Source organism: Neolamprologus multifasciatus, chromosome 13 (genome assembly GCF_963576455.1).
Source record: "Neolamprologus multifasciatus chromosome 13, fNeoMul1.2, whole genome shotgun sequence".
Taxonomy (NCBI): domain Eukaryota; kingdom Metazoa; phylum Chordata; class Actinopteri; order Cichliformes; family Cichlidae; genus Neolamprologus; species Neolamprologus multifasciatus.
The window spans coordinates 14740815-14758182 of record NC_140451.1 but is presented as its reverse complement, the minus strand read 5'-3'; the positions used below and the strand labels follow the sequence as shown (position 1 = coordinate 14758182).

The window sequence follows — 17368 nt, the reverse complement described above, 5'->3', positions numbered from 1 at the left end:
AATAACAGATGGAGCAATAGGAAAACTTTTAAAAGTTAAACAGCTACTGTTAAAGTTTGGGCAGGTCAGGTTAACATTTGTGATAACTGTTTAATACTAATTAATGAATACAATAATGTTGTTCAAACTCACCTCTCAGTATTCCTTATAAACTCTTGTTTAGCGCTAACTAGTGAGGGCGAGGCTGTGTGTGTGTATGTGTGTGTCTGCCTGTCTGCAGAGTTGTGGGAATTTTTGTGTCAACAGGAGGAGGCGAAGATGGCACTGTTGGTATCAATACTATTCCAAATGAGAATAATACTACAGTAATTTTTTAATATTGATGGGTATCGATTTTGACAACCCTAGAGAGAAAAGGCCTTTTATGTAATACTACAATAGATGGGAACTGTGGAAGCTCAGACTCAAAGGTCTGTGAACTACCTGAAGAGGTACTCAGGAAAATCCCATTCAGTCCAAATGGCATCTCTCAAGAATAGTAGACAGCGAACAGAAACCGGTCTTTATTTGTGGTCATGCCCCATCGTAACTTCCAATGTTGGCAGTCAGTGAGTGAGCTCTGGGATTGACACTTTTCACTCTTCTTGTACTGAGTGGCCAACATGCTGAACTTTAGACTGTTGCAGTTTACTGGCATGACATTTGATAGTTCATAATTTTTATATATAGTATTTTTGAGCAGTTGTGTTTTTTTAAAAAAGCAAACATTTGACAGTTAAAGTTCTCTGTGTCTTTGTTAAATGATGTACGAATACCCACAGAATTTTCAGCTATGAGACTTTTTCAGTTTCAGGTTTTCCACAGTGAATATTTGCTGCTGACCTACTTTTTCAAAGCAAAACTGGCACGATAAACTACTTCTTTTTGTGGATATGTAAAATGGAACTGAACGGCTTCATTATGAAATCTTGCGTTCTTAATAATTCATCTTACTGAACTTTATTTAACATATTACTTTATTTAATCACGCTGATGGTATACTTTAGATATTTTACATAATGCTCTTATTTTAGTGACTCTGTCACATCATAACTGACCGCTCTACCCAGTACGCCCAATATTGCGAGACAGAACTATGTTACATAAATAATGACTGCATGAAATATAAATGCAGAGCACTGTGGTGTCATAAAGCAACAGTACTCTGACTTTCACATTTTATTTAGCTGTGATTGTGCAAAGTCTTTAAGGCAATTTAGGGCAAATAATATTATTTATTTTCCTGCTGTGGATCATGGTAACAGCAGACTAAATACAGACAAGGAGGTGTGTGGGGGTTGTCAGCGTATGTCTTAATAAGCAGGATCTAGCACTACAATAATGGTTGTTGATTATTTTTCAAATGTCTTTGCAAAGCAGAGAAAAGACACGAAACACAAATATTTGACCAATTTCCTGAATGCCTTTGTAAATTTCTGTGTATTTTGCTTAGTAAGCCAAAGGGATTCCTCAATCATCTTTAATGAGTCCTTAATCATACGTGCAATCTAAAATAGTCAAAGACAGAAAACATTAAAATGCTGTTTTTCAAAAATATAGTATCCTTTTAACAGGTGCACGTCATACAAAGCTAAAACACTGCAATGCTGATGACTGTAAGCACATATGACAAAAGGCTGATTCAGGCAGACATGATCTTATAAAATTGTCAAATGGCAGAGAAAATGAATTATATCTATTGCTGGATGCTGGGTCTAGTGAATGTGACACATGGTCCTTTATGTGAAGTGCATTGTCACTGAGATCCTGCCAAGACTACTCAGCCAACTGCATCCAGACACACTGTAGTGACACGAGTGCCTTAATGACATTTTGTACAGCTAGATGACGGCACCTTGTGTGTTGAAACAGTGGACAGAGCATTGTTCGTTTTCCTTTCTATATGTCTCACTTTATATTTAATCAGCTGTCACAGTTTTGAGTTCACAGTCAGGAGGGTAAGGATTCTGTAAAGGGTCAGAATAATGTCTGCAGGAGGCAACGAGAAGAAGAAAATCAATTTATAGATTTATGTCCAATCCTTGTCGCTGTTATCCTCCAGATGTTTTATTCAGTGAGGCATTAACTTGAATAGTAATGTAATTATTTTCCATGAGCCATACACCATGTGCATGATCAACAGCGTAAGACCATCAGCGATGCTGATCGTATGATAGACAGTTGAGTGCATTTTGGTGTAGCGTTACCAGCACAATAGCACTGGGATCACTTTGTCAAGGGGATTAAATGGATTTACGTCTCTGGATTAGAATGTAACCAGCTGGGTACATTTGTGAAAGAAAGTTTGCGTGTGTGTTTGTGTGTGTGTGTCAGAGAGAGGCAAAACATGGCATGTTTTAATGGTTTCTGTCAGCTAATACTGAAAGGGAAACTTCTTTTCTACTAAGCACCTTAAAAAATACTGGATCCCCCTTCATGCTTACTAAAGATTTGATTCATTAACTTTGCTCAAACCTTTGGACCAAATTTGCTATGAATAGCTGTTAGACTTGCTCCCAGTATTCAAATCCAGATGTGGTTTAGAATTACATGAGGATAACGTGCTCACATCAGATTTAATATAAGAATATGAAATGCATGCCTCTCAATCTTTACTTGTGCAATAACTATTAATAATTATTTCTCAAACTCATTTCTTAATTTGATTGTGAACATCATCATTAGAGGAAGGGAATCACTATAATAGTGTTAATTGTGCAGTAACCCCACAGGCTGCACAATCTTTCACAAGCTATCAAAAAAGCAGTCCTCCTGCATAGATCACTCACCGAATTTAAATGTAATGCAACAAAGACTGCTATCACTGTATTGCACACCGCAGTGAGTCAATTATTAGTTACCTGATAGTTATTGTGGCAAAATGTTTCAGTCAATGTTGGTCTTTGGGGTCTTGACATCTTGTTTCTTTCACTTTTCTCATGCAACTGCCAGCTTCATGCTTGCCTTGTCAGAATGCTTTTTTTCAGCAGCCTGCTTCTCATTTCCAAGCAACGTTTTTTGTCAACATACTGCATGCGTGTATATTTTTTAAAGATCGGCTCTTTTCACAGAGGCCACTGTGACATGTCAGCGGAGTAAACACAGATGTAATTGATAAAACGATGGCCCCGTTTAGTGCGCCTCAGCCATTTGTTTGAGCTCTGGCCCATCTGGTTGGAACCGGTCCATAATTAATTTGATTAATTACACCTGTGTTTAGCCTGCGACGGTCCAATCAAAAAGAGCCCCTCTGAAAATGGCCTATAGAATCTCATTTATCTAAATGTCCTGTATTTTCTTAAATTTGGAAAGCTTTATCCACATCTGGCTACATTTTAAACAAAATTAAACCATTGTAAGGCAAATGCACAGTTCAGTACTGAAGGACAAGGATAAATGAGGCTCTAGTATGAGTTATACATATAATCAAAAATATTTCAAATTCCATCAAATGAAATCAATCTAAATTTTTACCAAAACTGATGTGGTCGTATTATACAACGAGTGAACTGTTTAATTGTGATAATTTGGATTGATTTTGTGTGCATGGTGTCTGATTTGGAATGGGAACCAGTGGTGATGGTAAGTTTGGGTCAAAATAAATCCGGGCAAGAAACCATATTAAAGAGGTAGGAGTTTATTTAGCAGCGGTCCCTATTTGGTCGCATGGTTATTGTAACTGGATTGATCACACAACCATGTTTCTTTGTCTTCTATATATATATATATATATATACATTGCATGTTGGTGTTTTCATGATTTTTGGTTAATTTTTTTAATCCAAAGTTAAAAGTCTAATAATTGTGTTCCCATCACATTTATTTATTTTCTATATTTATTTATTAGATCATTTTGTATCTATCTGGTGTTACATTTTAATGATCAAATATTAAATACTATTGCTATGTATCAGTGATGAATAGTAATGATGACTGATTATATATTATTATTCTTTTCATAGGAAATGTGTGGGTCCTTGCACATCCTTATGTGATTATTTTTGCATGTTTCCAGTCAAATCATTTTGTTAAACTCATTTATTTCCTTGCTGTTAGCATGTTTTCTGCACTTGTTTGCTATTAGTTTGCTAGCATATACTTCTTCACCTATATCTTTCATTTGAGACCGATTTCACATGTCAGTTTTGGTTTTTTTTGTTTTGTTTTTTTCACTTCCACAAAACTCACATTGTTTGCCAAAAATTAGTGTTAGGAGAATTTCATCCAGGAGGCAATCTCCTTTTGTATTGCCCGTATGTGGTCACTGGTCATTGCCTTCACTACTGTGACCAATTCACCTGAATAAGTGACACGAGACTCCACTGCCGGTTCGGAAACCTCAGAGGCATTGCTTTACCGCAGCCGGCTCAATTTATTTAGGTTATTTTCTGTTGCAGCGTATTTCATCACATACACCGGCTTTTCAGTCAAGAAAAACAAACTAGATTTTACTGAGCTGCTGGAGTAAATAGTTGTTGATACGAAAAGTTGGAGTTCATCATTTAAAAAAAACATCAAATAAAAAAAGTAAAGATTTAGCAAGCTTAACAGAACACTATGAAACCGCCTCAAGTTTCAATATAATGTACTTGTTTGATAGAATTAAATTCTTTGAAGTTGTTTCAAATGTTCAAAAGTTCACTCACAGCTCTGTCCTGTATTCCAGGTCAATGCACGGACAAAAACACATGTACGTGCTTTAGCGTTTCCTCTGCAGGGGTTACAATAGGTCACTTGCATGTGATGTTTAATGCCTTGCATGGTGATGACATGCAATGGCCAGTACTAGTCTGCATGCTGCTTAATGAATATCTTCCTCTTTTTCTCTTTGCCTGTCTGTGCTTCCAGAAGACAACTATAATGAAGGTGGGTATTGTAATTGAAACTGGTTCTATTTTTTTCTAACACATTGTTATGGCTAAGGCTTCTCAGTGTTTTATAAGGGTAACAGTATCGCTGTTACTGGAGTGGTAAGTCTGATTAATTAAATTTTCTCTGTTATTTCTGGGTATTCAAAGAATACTCGTACATCACCATAGCCTTCACAGCCAAGCCATTTAAAAATGTATATTAAACGGATCTAAGGGCATTAAAGGGTCAGTAAAATATCTTATTTAAATGGGTACAAGCACTGATATTAGCTTGTCCATTTATTACTCATATCACAGTGATTCTTTTTGCATGAGATTGCAAAGATTAGATTTTTTTATATGTAGTTTTGGAGAATGGGATTGGATATCCTTTTTAGTTGAAGACCTACCCAGAGGGTTAACTGTGAATACTTGTACAGCAATTCTGTGCCTGCTTTGATTGCCTCATTTAATCAATAGTCTACTTTAGGACCATGTGAACCAGATCTGATACTAGTACGAGCTAGTAGCAACAAATTATTAATCTAAGAAACACTGACAAAAGAAAGATTGAAGCAATTATTGAGCGCAGTATTGGCTAAAAAATGTTTTTAATAAATTCATTAAAGATGCACATTTAATAAAGTAAATGCAGATTTTTGTTGACTGAAATCTTTGTTCGTGGTTATCACAACTCAGAATTTATTTGGTTGAATCTTGTTGGTAAGTATATTGTAATAAAAAGGAAAAGGGCATCTTAATTTATTCCATGCAGACTTTTAACACAATGAAAGCTTCCTTTTTATTAAGCAAGGCTGGTCATGTTGTTTGTATTGAGATTAATTTTAAAATGAGTATTTGAGATGTGAAGCTGAAAGGCTAAGCAGAACACACGATTTATAACAGAAAACTGCGTCAGAAGACATCTTCATCTTTTTTACCCGTATGATTTTGTTTGAATATGAATCAAATATTAGCCGAACGCAGGTCTATATTTGAATAGCGATTGCTCTTTAAGGGTGGTAGGCGGAATGATGATCTTAGAGCACAAAGATCAGGCTGAATTTAAATTTCTGAATTATATCTAGTAAGTGGATGATGATGATGCATTGCAACCTGCTTCGGTTGACTAAATGCTCATCTTGCTGACCCTGTCTATGCATCCTCCTATTTCTCTCCTTCCCACTTTTTCCCTATCCACACTCCTCAAGTAACACAGACATCTGCTCTGAAAGAGATGCCTGCGTGTCAGTGTCTCACAGCTTCCCATGATCCCTTGTTCTCTGCTGACTGTGCTCTTGTTTTCCTTTAAGGTCTGGCACACCTGATGATGGGCGACCAAGGTATGAGCTCTGTTCCTTTTTCCAGCGATTCCCCCATTTGTCCCTCTTGCTCCCATTGTGCTCAGAAGTGTGTGTGCGTGCCTGTAACTCTTATTTAACATCCAGGCTTGAAGCTTCAGATATGGGCTGTCAATTCACTTATACTGACTGACCTGGCTAATTTTCACTCTCTCAGTGACTTTTTTTTCCTCCCCTTCTTTTCAAGCTCATTTAGCTTTCTATTCACGACTCTGCTGTGTCGCCATTTGTTTCCATCTTTCTTTCTTTTTAATTATTCTAATTTACTTCATGTTCTTTTGTTTACTGGGAATGTGGTTAGAGTAACGAGACACTTCCATCAGCATCATTTGAATGTAATGCATGGTGGTGGTAAATGGCTTACTGAAATTTTAAGCTAATCTTCATCTGTCCTCACTCCTGTAATGCATGTAACGATTGTCTGCACAGAGTCTGTCCATTCTGTTTTTGTGATCCTGCACATCTTTATTATGTAGCACAGATAGAATGAGAAGTTGTCTTTATTTTTCATCATTATTCCCATTACAGTTACACATTTCCTCCCTTCTGATTGCACATATTTGTAGTCATCAAGCCTCTTGCTCCTGTCCTCTGTCCTTTTCCGACGTGACCATGACACTTATTCGTGTCTCCTCTCCTTTTGTTCTCCCTTTTTGTCTGGAATATGCTTTCTTCATGGACATTTCATCAAATTTCATAGGTAAAAGTAAAGGTACTACCCTTTTAATTCTGAGTTTTCATTGAACTAAGCTAGCCATGTTTGTGACATTATATACTCATGCTGAATGAAGTATATGAAGTCATTGGCATTTTTGAAACTTGCTTTTTCAACCATTAATGAAAGCTTTTCAAGGTAGGTGCCACTTTCGCTTTGTGTCCACACTTTTAAGCTGCTCCATTTGTTCCTTTCTGCTTGTGCATGGGGATCATAAACAAGTCTCACATGGGCATATGAACACACTAGTTTCTGTCATAGTTCCAGTACACCACCACCACCACCACTGGGGTAACTACAAGCTTTCTGTTCAAATCATGATTTTCGGGGTTGTGGGTGAGGCTTGATCATAGTGTTGTGGGCCTCCCATCCTGGCTGTGATCCTCACCTCTTCTCCCTGTGGGGTAAGTGGACTTCTGATCTTTCCCATTTGACTCTCCTCCTCAGGGCAGAGAGGGGAAGCTTGGCTTCTAAGGTCCCTACTGAGCATTCAAGGTAAAACTTTGATTCTTTCAAGTTGAAGTAAAGCTGGAAGCTATATAAGTCCTCTTCAGCTTACATCAGTGTAATGCAGTTTAATGTTTGCTAATTAGAAAATAATGTTTAATAATACTTTATAACTCAATTGAAACATAATAAAGACTGATTTTGACAATCAGTCTTTCCTTTTGCATTCTGAAAATACATTTTTTCTTGCTCTTGCTTGACTTTTGTCTTAGAATTGACTGTGTCGTTCGTTCTGATTGAAGAAATTCCTTGCAAATTAGTTTCGAACATTTTTGTTTCTTAAGACCAAATAGAAAAATATCATGATAATGCTATCTCTTATCATGTACTTGTGAAGCATCATCTAAACAGGTAAGTCTTCCAAGTGACCTTTAGACGCACAGTGTGAGGAATTATATTGTTGGATTTTGTGCCATCAAATGCCAGACTACTAAAGCTGCAGTGTTATTTGTGACCAAACACACATACACACACAAACACACCATGTTCTTATTACAAGGAAAGATATTGCATTGGCTTAAATTAGATTTGTGGACAATTACCTTAAGCCAAACCACAATCCCCACTTGCCTTAACTTAACCTTCAACTAAGTCGTCATAATAAAATGTATAGATTATGTTATGGAGACTAGACGCACATACTCACACAAATAAAACCCACTGTCCATTCTAAATACAGACATTGATTTTTCCATCCGCTAAGGTAAGTCTTTGTGTTTTATTTTCGGTTTTGAAGATGGATGCATACAAATTTGACATACATGCAACATATATTCACTAACATAAACATTTTTCTAAAATTATGCAAAAATAAATGCATCATGTGCATGTACATATAAGGAATTGCGTATGTAGAAGGTTAGTCGATTGCACAAAAATAAAACCCTTTGAGGTATTACGCACTTGATACTGAATTGTGTATAGTGTACAGTATGAGGCTTCTGATGCTTTGGTTTTATTACACTGTACCACACACTCAGCTTGGACGTGGCAGAAGGAAAGCCACGGGGAGAGATTGAGATAATGCTGATGAGGCACAAATCTGCCATACGTGGAACACTGCTTCTAATTTGGGCCATGGTTAGCTGTCCCCTGTGTTGTACATTGTGAAACATAGTTATCCTTTTACATGCTGTGTGGTAAATCTAAGAACGAGCACAGAGCGACAGTGCATTCACTGTCTGCTATAAGCTTGTGAGAATATTGTGCATTATGTTGTCCCTCCCACCCCTTCCTCCCAAGGTGCTGCTGTGTCATGTTAACTGCTTTATACCCCGTTTCATGGGTAGCCTTTTGAGAATGGGCTTGTGAATGTGCACTGCTTTCAGCTGGTACACTGCCACCGGATTCCTGAAACCTTGTTTCCATCTAGCTCTAGCGAGCAGGGCATGCCGTAGGATAAGTCATAATACACTGACCTACAAATCAGCAGGGTATTTAATTGCACTCATCACAATAAACTGCCATGTGCAGCTTAAGAGAAACTGCAGGCTGTGCAGACAGGCTTACAGGTACAACTGTGCTATTTCTAAATTAGTATACTTCTAATGTAATTGCTTTCAGTTTCTGAACATGGAAATGTCTCTTCTCATTGTAGTGTTCACACGCCACAGGTTTTCTGTAAAGTGAGAAAGTGAATCCCTCTGGTAGCTGCCTTGTACATATTGTGCTACATTTTAAATGTCAAATTAAATGGATATTTAAAATACTCTACTATATTACAGAAGCCTGACTCACCCGGACTTTTAACTGAGTGTCATAGACGTGTAAAGATGACACATTTCTTCAAATAGTAACTTTTGGAGTCACCTCATAGTGTTTTGTTTGATACATGTGAGGTGACTTATAAGATGAATATCAAATTATGAAAAGTGATAATTTCACAGCCATTACCGGAGTTAACAGAGTGTAGATATGATTCATGTCCTCACCCAGTGAAGTTGCCCATTGCTTGGTGGCATTAATAGCAACGGCTTTAGAGTTGAACAAAGATTTGCAAGTGTTTTGGATAAATGCTGTGAATCATAAATGGAACAAAGCCACACGAGGCAGAAAAAACTCAAGACAGAGATTTCGCATGTCAAAACCAACATCATAAACGCTAGAGAGGTGCATTAGCTAAATTCAATTCTAGTATCCCATTCAATCTCGCAATCTAGGAACATTTGATAAAAGAATATCTGTATTATTATCAGTATTTTCCAGTAATAGATATAGCTTAAAAGTAGCATATAGTGCTATAAGAGTGTGTTCAGGTCAATAAAAACGGTGCCTCAATTTTTCTGTTTAATTTAACCATCCATTTATTTTAACACAAGTGCTTATTTAGAGTTATTATTGAGAGTTTGACCATTTCTATAGCTGCAAATGCTGTAAGAGCCTATTAATTATCAAATATGAAGAGGTCAAAGCTTGCATTCGTATGAGGGTATCCATGCTGTGTTTGTGTAAATGCAGAGTGCACAAGAAAACTCTGTTTTGGCACCCCTGAAAATGTGGGTGGTTATGGTGGACTTGGGAATGGCGGGCATGTAATTTACAGACCCCAGCATCGCTATGCTCCCTCAATGACAGCTGTGTTTGGGAATTATTTAATTACCAAATGCATAAAATCCTAAAACAAATGTTTAGTGTAGGAGCGCATTTCAAAAGCACGTGTGTATGAACGAGAGACATCAATACTGAAAAGAGAAGTTGGGACTCTGAGACAAACTGATGTGTACTTGGGTGTGGATCGTTGAGGACACCGTGAGCGCAGGCCAGTGAAAACTTGGGCAACAATGCCCAAAGTCAGAAACATGATACAAATTACAGCTAGTATATGCAAAATTATTATTTAATTTTTTTTTTATTGTCAAATTTGTCAGAAGCTTCAATAAACCCTCCAGTTTAAAGAAGTTGAATCTTCTAGGAATTAATTCATTATTTAGGCTTTACAGGGTTAAGAAATTAGTTTGTAGCATCAATCTCACATCTCAAACTCAACTCATTTTTTAATAATCTTTAGCCATCAAAATAAAATGTTTTGTAATGGATTTTGAAATCCTTCGTTGCCTAAACATGGTTGTCATTTTTACTTCTGGCATCACAATGGCCAGTGTAGCAGCATGTGAAAACAAGGCGGACGAGTGGAATATGTTTGTTGTTGTTTTTTGATCAGGGCCTGCTTAGGGGTTGGGATGGTTATATCTTCCACATTTCTTCTGTCCTTACAGTAAAGTTGTCAATTTTGTGAGATGACAGGCAAAATTTGCCCATTGTCAACATATTTGTACAGCACACATATAAATGAACAGGTATAGATCAGTTAGATATAGCTACAATTATATTATTCCAGTGATGCCTGAAATGTGTCCTGGGGGCCCTGGTGGGTCATCGAGGTACTGCAGGTAAGCAGCAGTAATAACAGAAATTCAGTTTGAAATTACCCAAAGTATGTACAGTTATATTATTATTTTATTAATATAAAAAGTGATTTTTTTTGTTTTTGTAGTGAAGTTTGTAGCGGCAGGTGGGTCACATATTGACTTTAACAACTGCCTATGACTCGGTAGCATTAGCAATTTATACAAAACAGTCTATGTTGTTTATGTAGTTTTTAACACAGTTTTTAAGGAACTACATAACGTAGTCTTGTAGTTTGACTAGAATGAAGATTTAAGATTGCATGCGCCGTACTTAATTTGTGTTAGCACTAATGGGATAGCTTGTCTACCAGGTTATGTTAATGGTGACATGAATCCAGCTCCCATCCACACAAACATGTATGCTTGTTCAGGATACCTAGTCATCACATTTAAACATACTGAATACCTCAAGCATCATTTACAAAGTACAGGCTTAATCTTAAAAATGGGCATATTTTAGCCCTAACCCATGATCTGTTTCTAAACCTAATCAGGTCGATTTGCTGCGCAACCATAACCATTAGTTTTTGGTGCATACTCTAATTAGTCACTAAAAGCAAGCAAAAATCAATTATTATTGAGTGAAATCACATATCTATGTTTTACTGAAAGTAAAACGCAGATAACAAAATAAACCAAAATGCTAAATATGCAGTATGACATGATATTTTGGGATGAGAGCACAAATATTCATAATCATGCATCAAACTATAAAGTAAGCATTTGTTCTTGAGTTTGGGTTTGTTATAATGTATGATAGTGTTGACGGAATCATAAGAAAGGCAGTCATGATGAAAAACAATAATATTCAGCGTTATGAACCAAAGGCGATTTGATGCATTATATACTTTCTTATCGTGGCTACAATCAGAATCCATGTGTGTGACAGTGTTGCAATAAGAAAGCAACAAATACTTTTTAGATAACATGGAGCAGCATGTCAGAGTGCAGAAATTGTCAAGACTTTTGTGCCTTCTTTATCTGACAGGTTACACGATATCAAGCGGTGTGTGTTGAATCAACAACAGATGTTGCCTTTGTAAGTTCACATGAAACCTGGAAGAGTGTCTGTGAAATTCCTTTAGCTCTACTGACAGGATTAGTTTCTGTGGCAGTTTTTCTTTTCTTGCTGAATAGACACTAACTTCAAAAATAAGAAAAGCAGGTATACTTTAGTAAAGGTGGCCCTGAGTGTTAATTTCTGAAGGTCTTGATTCATACTTCTCCTGGAGGCCACACTTAAAGTTAATAACACTTTACAGTAAGTGGTCATCGTAATTTCTCATCATGTAAAATGTCAGTGGAAGTGTTATTTGGGATGCTGACTCAGAATTTTCAACAAAGCGCAACTATGTTTGTCTGTAGGGTTTGGCATTTATATATAGCATCACCATCTGGTCTGAAAACCCCAGTCAGAGACTGAAGCTTATGCTGCATACAAATTGCTAGCTCTTTCTTCCAGGCAATATAAAGTATGCACATTTGAAATTAATTAACTGTATATCTGTATTACACTGTGCTCATTTAAAAAAAAATTACAGCTTCTGCAACATTGTTCATGTATTTGCTTAAGTGTTTTAGCATTAACTTTTTAAGCTCAATCAAATATCCCTGTTGACTAACCCAAAGCTTATCCACTAGCACAGTAAATAAACTATAAGAGGAAGTACGCTTGGTTGAGGGTTCTAGTAGCTGCAGGCAAAAGAGCCCTGGGGGCCGACGACCCACGTGTGCAACTGTTCTATGGAAAAAGAAGTGAGCGACCACTGCAGAGACAGCATAAAGTGGCAGCATGTACTGTATATGCACTGAGTCAAGAGGATGTAACTGGAATTCTGTCAAAACTATTTTCACACATACAGTGTCATCACTCAAGTTTCCTCATAACAACAGTGTGAAAACATGATTAATGCTAGCGGGAGGGTGAGCTAAATGAGTTAAGTGTCATCATAATAATTCATTAGTAAGCTATGACAGTATACCTATGTATGTGTTTTTTTCTTTTTTTTTGCACAAGCAGGTGATGTTCTTTGATTAGAGATTCACAGAACAAATGCTGTGCTGTATGTAAATGACCGGGTCATCTTAGAAATAATTAGGTAAAATCCTCCAATAAACAATGGGGAAAAGTTTACAGTGCTAATTGTTAGCACTGATGCCTCACATCAAAAAGATCCTGGGTTCAAAACCACCATCTGGATGAGGCCTTTCTGTGTGGACTTTGCATGTTTTCCCTGTGTTTTCGTTGGTTCTCTCCGTCTAGTCCCGCTTCCTCCCACGATTCCAACACATGCAGTTAGTGCGGTTAGGTTAGCCGGTGATTGCCTATAGGTTTGAATTTGAAGGAGAATGGTTGTCTGTCTCTCCGTGCTAGCCCTGTCACAGACTGACTGCCTGTCCGGAGTGTACCCTGCCTCCTGCCCTGTGGCAGCTGGGACAGGGAAGGGAATGGACGGTCGGATGGACAGTCAGTTAACAAAACAATAACTACTACATTGCATACATTTTAAAATTAGAGGTAATGGGCAGTAGACAAAAAAACATAAAGCATAATAAAACATAATAATAATAATAATAATAATAATAATTTAATAAATACATTCTTGTAAAAGTAAAACCATCCACATCTGCTTGCTATATCTGCAGTCTCTCTCACTTAACTGTAATTAAGTTTAAAGCCACACTTTGTTAGTAAGGTGCATCTATTATTGACTGTGATGTTAATTAATGCGGATGCTAGGTATAGCTATTAGTAAACGCGTGTGAACTAAAATGTAACGATGTAAACAATTTTCTTTCATTTTCTTCTTGAATTTAAATGGACTAGGTACGTTGTTACACTTAGATTTTGTATATACTGTGTTCTCTACACTTAGAGCTTATTTTTGCATGCAAATATAACTGTCTAGACTGTCTGGACTGTCTAGTTTACCTATTATATACACCAACGGTCATCTGTGTTTGTTAAAACCAAGATATTTGCACTTGATGCGTCACAGAAATGGTTTTCACAGCAACCAAGTTGGGGAAACTGACTTTGCACTACAGAGAAAAAGGCCTATAATTGCCTCAAGTGAGATTTGTGTATCTTGACATGGCAGATTGGCAAGAGTGCACTAAAGCTTCACAGATTAGTACATTACCACAGATTCTCTTCCTGGAGGGAAGGTTGGAAGAGGAAGAGTAAAGGACCTAAAGCAGGCATAGAGAATGAGCACAAGAAAATGGGCAATGCGAGAGGGCTACTATATGAAAAGAAGAAGCGTGACAAAGTGAGATTGGAAAACAGAGACATGAGACTTTCATAGCATTTGAAAAATATAATGATCAAGGAAAAAAACTGAAGGATGCCTTCCTTTTAAAGAAAATTCCATTTCATTATTTTGAGGATATATAATACTTCCATACATCAGACCAGCTTACCTGATTTGCAGTAGCTTGTCTTCAAGTCACGGAATTGGAACGTCGGAGCATTTTCTCACGTCTCATGCTGATCGTGAATCATAACAAAATCCCAAAGTAGACTTTGAAATAATAGTTATCAGTACATTTCCTAACAAATATTTACTATAAAAAATGACAAGCATAAATTTCCCTGACCTAAAGAAAGGGTGACATAGAATGTAAAATAAAAAGGTTGGATCAATATGGACAAGGCTCATCTGGCTCCCCAGGTGGAGTGGAAGGAGATCTGCTCCCGATCAATAACGCTGGTCGATGCCGGTGAGAGACTGTAGTGATGAAAAACTCTATTTCTTGGCCCCCAGAAGGAAGTGGATGAATCTTAGCAGAAAATAGATTAAAGGTAGATACCTATACTTCAGCTGTAGACTTTGAAACGCATCCTTTGCATGGTGGCTTGTTTAGTTGTATTTTAGCCTTTAGATCTTGGATGATGGGCTTTTTACTGGCCTTCACTGATGGAACGCTGCCAAGTGTTGTTAGAATGTACTGTAAATGGTTTAAAATTACATTTATCCTTGCAGTAGGTACTGTGAAATTAGACCTGCTAAAGTTCTACATGTTTATAGAGTAATGTGTTGTACTGTGGTGCTGCTTTGTGTAGGTGATTTATGATAGCATAAACCATTGGCTTAGCCACCCTCAAAGAGATTGCTACCCCACCCCCAACACTTCATTCATCTTCTCCTTTTTACACTTTAAACCCAGAATGTTTCCTTCCAGATGTGTTCAAGACAAAGGATGACTCACTTATATAGAATCACTCTTACAGAATGACATCTTCATGTGTTTTTCTAAGATAAATGTACATGTATTCTCTTTCCATTGGCATTATAGTCATTTTAAGTATGATATCTATGGAAATAAACACAGATGTGATGGCCATTCCCTGATAATGAGAGTTTTGTGTCAAGACTCTGACCAGCTATCTGATCATTGACATACATTTAACCAACACCACATCTGGTAGTTGGTTTATATGAATGAATATTACATTTAAATAAAAAAGGAACCCCCCACACGCATGAAAGTAATGGCCTTATCACTAAAATAATCTTTCATTTAAGTAAACTTTTTTATGTGGACTCCCTCCTTTTCACCTACTGTGAGCAAGTTTGTGACATCATAAATACAACTAGCTTGAAACCAAGAAAACTAGTTTGAACTCTTTTTAGGTTGAGTAATGATCTCATAAACGTAACTCTTATAGGCTTAAGAATTGCTTGTTGTAATGCTGTCACCCAGAGTACAGGGGTCTTCTCTCTGCCGTCATGGCACTGTTATCTTATAGATGATCCCACCCCCGTCACTAGTTTCAATAACTATATTGTACACTAGGACATCCATTGACTGTGACATTTGCCTTTGCTGATGCTGCTGTGTACTAGTTTGTAAAATTGCTGAAAATGCGTTACAAGTAATGCATTACTGTAATCCGATTACTTTTTTCAAGTAACGAGTAAAGTTACTATTGCAAAAAAGGTCATTAGATTACTGTTACTTTCCTGTGAGCACGCTGTGTTACTGCGTTACTAAAGCCGTGATTTTTTTGCGAGAGTGTCTCATGACAACGACGTAAGCGAGTGCAACGTTCGTGGCAACAGCTGTGTGCAGATCAACAATGGATAATATATCGAGTGCGGGAGAGAGTATGAGCGTGCAGCGTTTAACGCGTGGAAGTACTGACCTTACTTTGAGTTTGATTCCGTAAAAAGTGACAAAAACATTAGCATCCGCTGTACAGTGCGTGGGAAGAAAACTTCTTTTTAGGGTGAAAAAACCCCTAAACTTCCGAGCAAGCACCGAGTGCGCTGCCACGGAATCTTCCACTGACTGCTGCGGCACACCTGCACAAGGGCAAACATCTGCCTACTGCATCTGCCTTCACTTGCATTTATTTGAAAGAGTGAGTGTAAACACAAAAACCTATTTAATTTTATGTGCTAGAATGTGCAGAAAAAAGGTTTAAATGTTAACCAAATTTCTTCCAGTCAGAGAATGTTGCATATAATAAAATTTTTGCTTGATGCATAAAGTTAAAAGATTTAAAATTAATAAAACAAGTTTTAAAAAGAGACTTTTCCATTTGATTACATTTTGTATGATTGATTATGCAGAAAAAGTAGAATTGGGCTGAAAGATCTATCGCTTTATCACCTATAAAGCAATAGCAATAGGGGATAAATCATGTTTAAAAAGTAACTAAGTAACTAATTACTTTTGGAAATAAGTAATCAGTAAAGTAATGGGCTTACCTTTTGGGGGAAGTAATCCGTAATTAGTTACTGATTACTTTTTTCAAGTAACTTGACCAACACTGGCCATCATTACATTATATGCATTTTCCTGAGGAGGCTCTTTAAAGGTCTCTTTAAAGCTAAACAGATCTGCCTTCTTTCAATTATTTATTCGTTTAATTAATGAATAAAATGTAAACTTTAATTAGGACTCGAGAGCTTTCGCGTGATTGTTACAACATTGACTGAATATTTTTGTCTAGCTGACCAAACCGAAAGTAGATGCCTTTTCAGTGATGCATTGCAAGGAAATGGCAAGGCTCCCTGTGGGAAATTGAATAGTCCATTTCCAATTGAGTGTGCCCTGGAAAATCCATGGGGGTCAGTGGCAATTTGTCTCAGAAGGTCTACACTGAGAGTCATTATGCTCAAGACCAACATGTCCCGAGGGACAAAACCATTCTTTAGAGGGAGAATTGTATTCCCTTTTGATAAATATAAAATATTTCCTTTCTCTTTTTGTGCTTTGTCTTCAAAATCTGTAAGATTTTCTCCCCATTCAAAAAAGAAACGTGCATGGCAGTGTAATGAGCACATTGGAACACTTTTTACTATCATAGTGAAGCAGTTTCTCATTAACCTCCGTTTCTGAGTACCCCATCTTTGTTGAACAAGTTGATCATGTCCCTTGTATAATTATAAACAAAGTCCTATATCTATGCCACTCCAGTGAAGCTCAGATTACAAGTGTCATGAATTTTAATGGACACAATGTGCTGCGATCAATCATTATAGTTTGCTTATGTTTTCAGCTGGAGGAGAGTGACTTTTAGACAAATGTTTCCTGTTA

General features: G+C 37.1%; 1 protein-coding gene across 24 annotated transcripts in view; it reads left to right on the top strand.

Annotated features, from left to right (window-relative positions):
• The window catches only part of LOC146505231 (neurexin-1a), a 254006-nt gene that overhangs the window by 15371 nt on the left and 221267 nt on the right, over positions 1-17368 (top strand). For 7 of the 24 annotated variants that reach the window (XM_085181653.1, XM_085181651.1, XM_085181657.1 and 4 more), the window contains exons 3-6: positions 4828-4845; positions 6143-6172; positions 6891-6902; positions 7353-7400. The exons of 1 other annotated variant lie outside the window; for it this stretch is intronic. In XM_085181653.1, coding sequence (XP_085037779.1) covers positions 4828-4845; positions 6143-6172; positions 6891-6902; positions 7353-7400 — 108 coding nt within the window. The remainder of the gene's footprint in view (positions 1-4827; positions 4846-6142; positions 6173-6890; positions 6903-7352; positions 7401-17368) is intronic. 16 more of the 24 variants (XM_085181667.1, XM_085181664.1, XM_085181671.1 and 13 more) reach the window with 10 other exon arrangements.